The 10,027-nt window shown below is 37.0% G+C and overlaps 2 protein-coding genes across 2 annotated transcripts; both read left to right on the top strand.

Moving 5' to 3' along the window:
- The first annotated feature begins 1,366 nt into the window (after positions 1 to 1,366).
- LOC145565072 (uncharacterized) lies at positions 1,367 to 2,406 on the top strand. The gene is made up of 2 exons (XM_081625177.1): positions 1,367 to 1,432; positions 1,825 to 2,406. The coding sequence occupies exons 1-2, from the start codon at positions 1,367 to 1,369 to the stop codon at positions 2,404 to 2,406; spliced, it is 648 nt and encodes a 215-aa protein (XP_081481303.1).
- Positions 2,407 to 3,393: 987 nt separating this feature from the next.
- LOC145565071 (uncharacterized) lies at positions 3,394 to 4,503 on the top strand. The gene is made up of 2 exons (XM_081625176.1): positions 3,394 to 3,556; positions 3,890 to 4,503. Exons 1-2 carry the CDS (start codon positions 3,394 to 3,396, stop codon positions 4,501 to 4,503), a joined length of 777 nt encoding a protein of 258 aa, XP_081481302.1.
- The last annotated feature ends 5,524 nt before the right edge of the window (positions 4,504 to 10,027 follow it).

Genomic DNA, 10,027 nt, shown 5'->3' with positions numbered 1-10,027 from the left:
GGACTATTTTAAGAAAACTTGAAAAAGGTGGGATTATTGTTGTAAATTTTTCCTATAAAAAATTGTACTAGCTAAATTGCTATAGTTAGTACTCCCTCCATCTCTTAATACAAAGTATGTATTCCTTTTCGGTAAACCAAAATACAAAGTCTATTTCAGAATCTTTCTATTTTAGACTACTAGAATGTACCCGTTTTAATGCACAGGATATATGTGTATATTTAGGGAAAAAAAAACATAGTCATATAAGAGGAATTTATAGAATTTCTTTTTTATTTGGGAAAGGAAGTTATGGATTTTTTCATGTTAATTTGAACTAGTTTTTCTCCCGTGCAATATACGGCTGAAGTGAATTTTTAGTTATGTAAGTATATACTATATTATTAATATATAAAATATTTATTCTCAAATTTAAATAACTTAAATTCATATATTATGTTTTGTTCATTTAAAAAGAAAAGTGATGTAAATCATATATAATGATTTGGAAGGTATAGGAAAATCGAGAAATTAAACGAATAATAAAACTTAAAAAGGGTTAATGACACCCTTCGGGGAAAAAAAAAGGGTAGATGCAATTTTTAAAAACTACAAAAAAAATTATAATATGACATGTGAAGCTTATATTTATCGGTCATGGTTATCAATGATGTAAAATAAAATTTTGAAACAATATAAATTTTGTTAAAATTGAGATGTGAAGCTAAAGTTAAAATGAAAAGGCATGACAGTTTAAAAATAAAAGGAAATGGCTTAATTTTCCTATATAAATGATTGGAAAGGGGAAGTTGAAGATGATTAAGGGAATAAAATGACATGATGAAGGTAAGAAGCAAATAAATTATTTTTTCAAAGCCCAAAAGAAAAGAAAAATAAAAAAGGAATATTTTATATGGTGACACGTGGCAGTTTGTATGACTTGAAAATTTTCATGTTATTTAATATTAGTATAGAATTGTAGTAGTCATTTGAAATTTATTTTTAAAAGGGGGGGGGGGGGGGGAGAATGCATGAGAATTGAGAGTTGGGGGTTTGGACTGCTGTGGTGAATTGACTCTTAAATTATACTTTACGTATAAAAGATAATTTTGGACCAAAATAACTTAATCCCCCCCACATATAATCTCTTAAATGTCCTTAAAAACGGTGAGGTGTCTAGTTAATTTTTTAGGAAGAATGAGCTTTTACTTTGAGGGGTGTTAAATACCGCCGTCCAAATTTATCGCCACCGCCATCATTTCAAGCAAACCGACAAATCTGCCCTTACTAACTTTTTTCTCATTTTCTTTCTCTAACATTAGTCCATCAACCACAACCACCACCTTCTACATCGGACATCCACAACAAAGGTGAAAGTCGACGATAAATGGATAGTGATCGAGGTGGCTCGACGGAGAATGAACCGGTGATGCCACCCTCGCTTTTTGAACAGGTATGACTTTTTTCCAGTTGTTGTGATTCGAAATATTGATTGGAGAAACCAACTGACGACATCGACCGGAATCAAAAACCGGTTAACCGCTACGGTAACCGTTTTTTGTCTTTGATTATTGTCCATTCCAGTTACCGTGCCCTAACCGTAGATGGAAACCGGTTACAATCCATGGTAACCGGTTTTGATCTCCGGTTATTGTAGACGGTAACCGGTTTTGCCCTTCGATTGATCATGGTAACCGGATGTGAAATCCGGTTACGGTCCACGGTAACCGAAGGTCAAAACCGGTTACCATGGATTCCGGTTGACCAATAAATTTTTTTTAATTATTGTTATTAATATTATAATAATTAATTTTATTATTAATAAAAAAAAATTATTTGTATCAGGCGTCATTACCGGACTACGGCGGTGATGGTGTTGATTATAGCCCGCATTTTCAGACTATAGAAGTATTCCCAACCTACGAAGCAGCTCTTGATTGGGCGAGAGAGGTTTCCACTCCATTAGGATTTTTTTTAACAAATTCATCATATAAGAAACAGATAAACGGGCTTCCAATTAATTACATAAAATGTGATCGAGGGGAGAGGAACAGGGGGGAAAATCGGGATAGAGAGAATGCTATATGCAAGAACACGAAGAGTAAGGGTTGTAAATGTACGTTTCAAATCTCAGCTCGATGTTTGAGGGACATGGAAGGATGGGTCATTATATCAAAAAAGGGTTTGAAAGGCATGCATAACCATCCACTCATGGTATATCAAGAGGGTCATCGACAAGTTAGTGGTCTTAGTCTAGCTGCGAAAGCGCTTGTTATCGACATGACTTCTGCTGCAGCCAAGCCCCGTCACATTATGGCAGCCGTGAAAGAGAAGTTCTCGAACGAGAACCCTAACAAAAGACATAACTATAACGTGAGAAGTCGTGTTCGGCTAGTTGCTTGTGAAGGTCGAGATGTTGCCCACTAGTTTGTTCACTTGGTAAATGAGCACAAGTATGTCACTTGGATAAATGTCGACCCAGATACTCGTGCTATCACCGATGCTTTTTTGGCCCACCCAAAGATAGCCAATATGCTACGTATGTATCCACATATCATTGGGATGGATTCTACGTACAAAACAAACAGATATAACATGCCATTCTTCGAGCTCATTGGTGTCACGCCTACAAACCAAAACTTTCTGATCGGATATGCTATATTGAAGAGTGAAACTTATGAAAGCTAAAAGTGGGTTTTGGAGAGATTAAAGTTGTACATTGGATATGAGGTGGCTCCAAAAGTTTTTGTAACTGATTGTGAGTTGGGGTTAATGAAGGCATTGAAAGAGGTCTTTCCAAACTGCGCGCATTTACTATGCGGGTGGCACATTAACAAGGATGTGTTAGCAAGGGTGTACCTATTGTGTGGGAAGGATATGTTACGGCCGAGAGATTTCGGAATGGTAGATGGAGAAAAGTAATGTGTTCAACCACTATTGCCGAATATGAGTTATAGCTGCAAACTATGAGACACACATGGGGAGCATCGAACCCACCACTTGTGAAATACATTGAGGAGCAATGGTTGGTCCACAAGGAGAAATTTGTACGTTGTTGGACGAATCTGGTTGCATCTTGGCAACGTGAACACATGTAGATTAGAGAGCCAACATTCCGTGCTTAAACAATGGTTCGACAGTTCTACAGGATCGTTAGACACTATCTTTCGCCGTGTGCATAGCAATATTGAGGGTATGCTGATTGAGGTTCATCACCAATTATAGGACTCGAGACGGCGAATGGGATCGCAGCACAACGTCATGCCTTTACTTCACCTTAACGACTTTTTGTCATTTCAAGGTCTTGATATTTTACAAGGAGAGTTAAGGAGGATGAGAGACTTATCTAATGACGTGTTTGATAAGTGTGGGTGTGCGTTGCTGACGACGCACGGTCTCCCATGTGCGTGCACCATGTGGACAGCAATTTGTGTTGGGACTAGGTTGTATTTGGATCAAGTCCATCCATTTTGGAAGACCTTAGTGATTGGTGATGGCGTTGACATTGCTACTTTTGCTGAGGAGTCAGGGCAGGATGCATCCTTGTTTAGGTCTTTGGTGGATGAGGTCTTAGATCGTGATCCGTCCGAGGTTTGTGCGGGGTGTCAGCCGGGTCCTATTTGAGGAGCTACACCGAGATCAGACAGATTTTACGGATCCAGAGATCAACGAGACTACAAGGGGTCGGCTACCGACAAGTCAATGGTCTACGTCTACTAAGCGTAATCGTAGCGGATTTGAGCATATTTTGGGTTCTCGTGGCTGTTGAGGTGGTCGTAGGGGTGGTTGTTGTGGTGGTCGTAGGCCACCCATTTTTACACCTTCAGGTTCATTATTACTATTTTTGTTATTGTTGTTGTTGTAGTTGTTAGTGTTGTTATTTTTTTTCTAAATTTGTCCTAACTTGTAGGGAATGACTTGAACTTGGAGGAATTTGCATATTTGGACAAAATTCCAGCCTTCATGCTTCCGTTCTTACAAGGGTGGAGTGATCCACTTGGTGAAGGGAACTGCGGATTTCAATGTGTTGCCGATTTCTTCATAGGTGACCAGCATGAATGGATGTTAGCTCGACGTTCGATTGCAAATGAGGTTGCTGCTCATTGCGACATTTATTCTCAAGTGTACACTGCTGGAAAGTTAGATGGAGCAATAAACCATATCACATGGACAGGAGGGAGATGCGGCATGGATCATTGGATGATTGTTATTGATGACTTGTTTCCGGTTGCCAACTTTTATGATGCCCCTATGTGTTTTGGTATTGGTAGGGACGGTCGTAGTGTCTACTCATGCATCACTGTACTACCTTGGACTGCTCCATCAACTCCCACTGGTCCGTATAGGGAGTTTTGCATACTATCATTAGGGTGGCATTTCGTGCGATTGGAGTTCGAAGATAATTTCCTAGTTCCTCCTATTACTACTACTTGGTTCTGTATACATGATGATACCGTTATAGGTTGGGAGGACCGATATCAAGATAGACGTGCTACATGGCAAAATCTATCTAGTAGTGAATGATGTTAATAGGATATGTATTGTATTGCTACTACTTAGTTCGAAATACTATTATAATATCATTTAAAACATTAAATTGAATATAATAATTGTTACCACCAAATCTAATAACACTTAGAATATTAAAACTCTTAAAATTACATCAAACCACCAAATCTAATAACACTTAGAATACTAAAACCAAATCTAATAATCTAATAAAACATATCAATCTTCTAACATTGCATTCCACTCCATGATTGCTTCCTGCGCCTCGATCACTGTGGGGGTGATGTTGCCTCCCTGCTCAGCTATGAACTTGCGTAATGGAGACATGAACTTTTGCACCCACTACACAAATGAAATTAAATTGAGTCAAATTAAATTAAGATAATTGAATAAATGAAGGTAATGAAATTAAATAAGATACATTAAATAAATGAAATTAAATACTTAAATAAACTTACGTAATCCACGTTTGTCCTATCGGGTCGAGGTGGTGGGCGAAGCACTTCATCAGTACTCATAAGACATGGATGTGAGTATGTATAGAACCATTCCAAGTAATCATCAGAACAAGTAGGCTCCTCGTCTAGCAATGACAAATAATCCGATAAGGGTACACAATAAGTCCTAGAGTGAAATCTGTCCCAGAACTGAGGTGTACTTGCAGAGCTAACCACGTAACTCCGCGTCTCATACCCTGGTCGGTTAGCATAATCAGGTCTAAGAATGGGATGAGGAATCTGCTGAGCATATCCAAGTTGTCGCACAACTTTGTCAGGGTGGTATGGCTTAACAATGTCTCGATACTACTGTATCCAGCCCAAGTACGTAGTCCTCGGGACCAAATGAGCCGGAGTCAGAGTATAGGGCCTCCAATTAATCTACAACCAATTACAACAAAACAATGAAAACGCGTTAATAAGTAAGTGCGAATACAATAATTTTCAATAAATACATTGCGCTAAATATCCTCACGATATGTCATCTAATCAAGACGTCTACGAAAAGAAATTACACGATGGTAGTCCCAATCCAGTGCCTGTGTGTCCCATAAGGCGGCCCGACCATCAGTCGATGCTATGGCTAAACAACCCTAAATAGGTCAAAATGCAGGAAAATACTCGTAAATCCAAGACTGTAGTAACATCAAACACCCGACAATTTGTTTGCAATCTATCCTTGAGGCAATGCCTAGCTGCCGATACAGATAAGCAAGGGTAGCTGAACCCCATGAATAATGAGAAAGCTGAACATCCTCCTTCTTCACCTCTAAGATGCAAGAAGGAATAACACAACTACCACTCTTATCGACAAAGAGAGTATTGCCAAGAACTAACATCAAGAAACCCTGCACCTAGATATCAACGTCTCCCCTCTCTGTAATACCCCGTATTTTCATATGTATTTTCTAACTAATTAATTAAGAATTATTTTATAAAAAGGGTATTTTAGTAAATTTATTATTTGGAGCCAAAATAATATTTGATTTTTGGCGCCAAAAGTATTTTGAAAACTAATCATTATTTTGGATAAGATTTATTATCCATTTATCCTATTTTAAAAACAGGATTATTTACATATTTCGGATATTTTAATTAAAGCAAAATAATATTTTATTAATTATTTTATTATGGCCGAAATTTTCCAATAATTAGCTAGGATTTTCGGATTTTCCGTGAATGGAAAATCTGATTTTTCTTGATTATTTATTGGCAAATAATTGGTATTTAATTAATTAATTATTTAATTATTTATTTTATACAATTATTTATTCCTTAAAAATCGAGCAAAATCTTCTTAAATATATTTATAGGAGTCCGAAAATTTGAGCTATGGTAAGCTCAATATTTTCGACCCTATTGAATTATTTTGGGGGAATTTAATTGGTAAAATTATATTTTTAATTATCTCCCAAAATCTCTTATTTTTCTTAATTCGAATTCTCCATATTTTTAATATCTAATCATCATATTTTCTTGCCATTCATTCTTCTTAATTATTCCCCAATTAATTATTATTTTTCATGACATACATACCTTCCATATTCAAGTATACACAATCACCTTAATATCCAAACTTTCCTTAATTCTTTTACTCACTTCTCCAAGTAATCCCTTAAACCCTACTTACCATAATTTTTCCTACATTTTCTTACAATAATTCATGCTTACACTAGCCTATAAACACCCCTTCAATTCATGATCAAACCTCACACAAATTCTCATAATTCTCTCTCAAATTTTCTAATTAATTTCTTACTCTTTTCTTTTTTCTCCTTGTGCACCACCACCTCCACCGTGCACCACCACCTTTCGGCCACCCACCTGCCGCAGCCCTCCACCTTCCGGCACCACTTGCTGTCGCCGGCAGCCCTTGCCGCCACCTTCTCCCTTCTCTTCTCCTTGGTTTCTTATCTTTTCTTCTTTTTTTCTCTTATTCAATTAATTATAATTATTATGGGGAAATTTATAAAAAAAAATTATTTATGACATGTTTTAATTATATAAAATCATATTTTTAATGGTGTTTATGAAAATTAATTTAAAAGGTTCATGTACATATAGTTGGGAGGTTTTTAGTTTAATTATTGTAATTATTTGTTAACCTTATATTAATTAAGGTTATATTTATTTGTAGGGTCTGTTCGAGCAAGAATCTTGAGGTTTCGTTTGTGTGTTTTAATAAGCAAGGATCAAGGTACATTAGGTGGTTAGATACCTTGAAAAAGATTGATTTGAATGAGCATGTTTGAATGATTTCTCTTGATGATTGAATTAAATTGAATTGAATTATGATTATGAAATAAAGTATGTTTAAATAAATTGGTTTTAATAAATAAATTGGAGTATTGATTTTATCATGTTTTAAATGAATTAATTATTACTCATGGTTAAAAGGGATTTATTTTGAAAGCAAGTTGAAATTAATAAAAAGGAGTTTTGGAATTATTATTAAAAGTTGGAAGTATTGGATTTAAAGAGGATTTATTGAATTATTATTATTAAAGCTTTATAAGCATGTTACTAATCCCTCTATGCGGATTTGGTTTATTTGATAAGACTTTGGACTTTGTATGACCGAGTCTTTCCTCAAGAATAGCCTTGTAACATAAGGAGACTAGCTTGGGGGGTGTGCACACTTTGGAGAGGAATTGGAATTGGTTTTGAATGATTGGAATTGGTTTTTGAATAATTGGAATTGATTTTAAAATAAGTGGAATTGGATTTATTGGATATTAATATTGGTTATTGAAATTGGTTTTGGAATCTTGAGTTGGAATTATTGATTTAATTATTTGAATGGATGGAATTGATTTCAAAAGCATGTTTATGAATAAATTGAGTTTAATTATCTTACGCTTATCGTACTTGGCATCTTTTACTAATCCGTATTTCTTATTTTGTTTTGGTTCCGCATGTTTACCTTAATGGTAAGCAGTGTTGACTAATTTCAGGTGAAGTTATAAATGAGCATTTGAAGTCCCGGGAACGGTTCACCTAGATTAGGATATGTTGGTTCTTGTATTTATTTTTGAGCACTCATGAAAATGGTTACTATTTTTGGTCTATTATTAAATAAAGAAGAGTTTTGAAGTTTTTGCTGCAAAGTATTGGTTTATTTAGTAAGTTTGAGTAGCCTTGCGTAATCACGCGCGGTAATACGCCTAAGTCTATCTCTACGGTATAATTATACGTATTATACTGGTATTTCCGTAGAGGGAGATTTGGGGGTGTTACACTCTCTGCTAGGCACCTCTCATGTATGGCTTGACTTGACACCGACCTATTATCCCAAACGGCTCCCGGCTTGGCAACAAGAGCTGCTGCTCCTACCCCTAAAAAATTCGGAAAGTCAACCCTCAAAAACGCAACATCGCTACGCTCCACAATAGGAGCACCCTCCACAGGTAACCCAAGTATGTACTGGACATCATGGAGCATAATAGTAATCTCGCCGAAAGGAAAGTGAAAAGTGTTTGTATCCGGCTGCCAGCGCTCTACAAATGCTAAAATCAGGGCCCAATCAATGTGATGCATGATGTGAGCTAGTCTACTCAAACCAGTACTATCTACTTGGCTACGCACATCGTCTGTCATATTTTTGTACATCTCCTACAAATCTAGGCACCACTGAGTCCTAGGATGACACCTCAAAATCTAACGATCTCTGGCACCACTCCCCATCCAAATCTGTGTGGCGATGTGACCTGCGTAACTGGGAATGACACTACCATCCTTGGGACCACCAGGCATTTCACCCTAAACAAGCCACATATTATCAGTCGACGCTCGGGCACCACGAGGTCTACGAGTCTGGGAAGCAGCAGCTCCCGTACTCTGAAATCTACCATCAGCACCTCTCCTCAAAGTAACCCTAGATGACGCATGTCCTTGCTCTCTACCTCGGCGACGTCGAACATGTCTGGGAATCCCATAATCACCCATCAAAGCCGTAATTTGGTCCTTGTGCCACTCCGCCCCCTCCTCCATGTCCTCCCCCTCTACTCCCTCCTCAAAATCATCTTCAACACATGCTTCCTCGGCTATAGGAACAGATGACCTATGTCTTCTAGCCGAAGCAGTCACTACACGAGAATTAGTATGTCGCTCACCCGACCCATCAATACGATCAAATGTCATTTTGAGTCTAGCCAACTGTCATAACCAAATTAACTTAATATTATAATAATAATAATTAACAATAATAATAACAACAACAACAATAATAATAAAAACAACAACAACAACAACAACAACAACACCAACAATTTTTTTTGAAAGAATTATTATGATAAAACCATAAATCCAACAACATTAACATTACTAATAATAATTAGTTATACTTATTATATAATAAAAATATAAGCATAATTAAAAAAATAATAATAAGGTTTCAAAAAAAATAAATTGTTAAAAAAAAAATTCAAAAAAATCCAAATTTAAATATCGACGCTGGCAACCGTAATCGGAAGCCAAATCCGGTCACTATCCTGATAATCGGTGGCCAAATCCGGTTACCAGCGGTTACCGGAGGCTACATCCGATTACTAGCAGCGGTAACCGGCAACTTAATCCGGTTACATACGATTACCACAACTGGTAACCTGCGGTGAAATCTGATTACCGTCGCTGGTAACTGGATTTCGCCGCCGGTCACATGCAATTAATCAAATAAAAAAAATGAAAAATAGAAAAAAAAAAAAAAAACAAAAATTCAGAAAAACGCATCACTTACCTCTTTGCCACCCATTCTGCCGCCGACAGTAGCTGACTCCGCACCGCCTCCACCGCCTAAAGTCATGCTGCAACCGCTGCCTAAGGTGGCGCCGTTGCCGCTTCTCGATAGATGGTTGTTTGTGGAGGTTGTGTGGTAAAGGTGGATGGTTGGTGTTTGAGGAGGAAAGATAAAAATAAAAATGAAAAAAAAAAGTTAAGGGTAAAAATATAAGGGTGAAAATTGGGTTAGGGTTTACTAAGGGTAAAATTGTCAGTTTGCTTGAAATGATGGCGGTGGCGATAAATTTGGACGGCGGTATTTAGCA

Source organism: Chenopodium album, chromosome 10 (genome assembly GCF_948465745.1).
Source record: "Chenopodium album chromosome 10, dcCheAlbu1.1, whole genome shotgun sequence".
NCBI lineage: Eukaryota > Viridiplantae > Streptophyta > Magnoliopsida > Caryophyllales > Amaranthaceae > Chenopodium > Chenopodium album.
The sequence above is the reverse complement of the archived record's forward strand: the minus strand, read 5'-3'. Positions and strand labels throughout refer to the sequence as shown.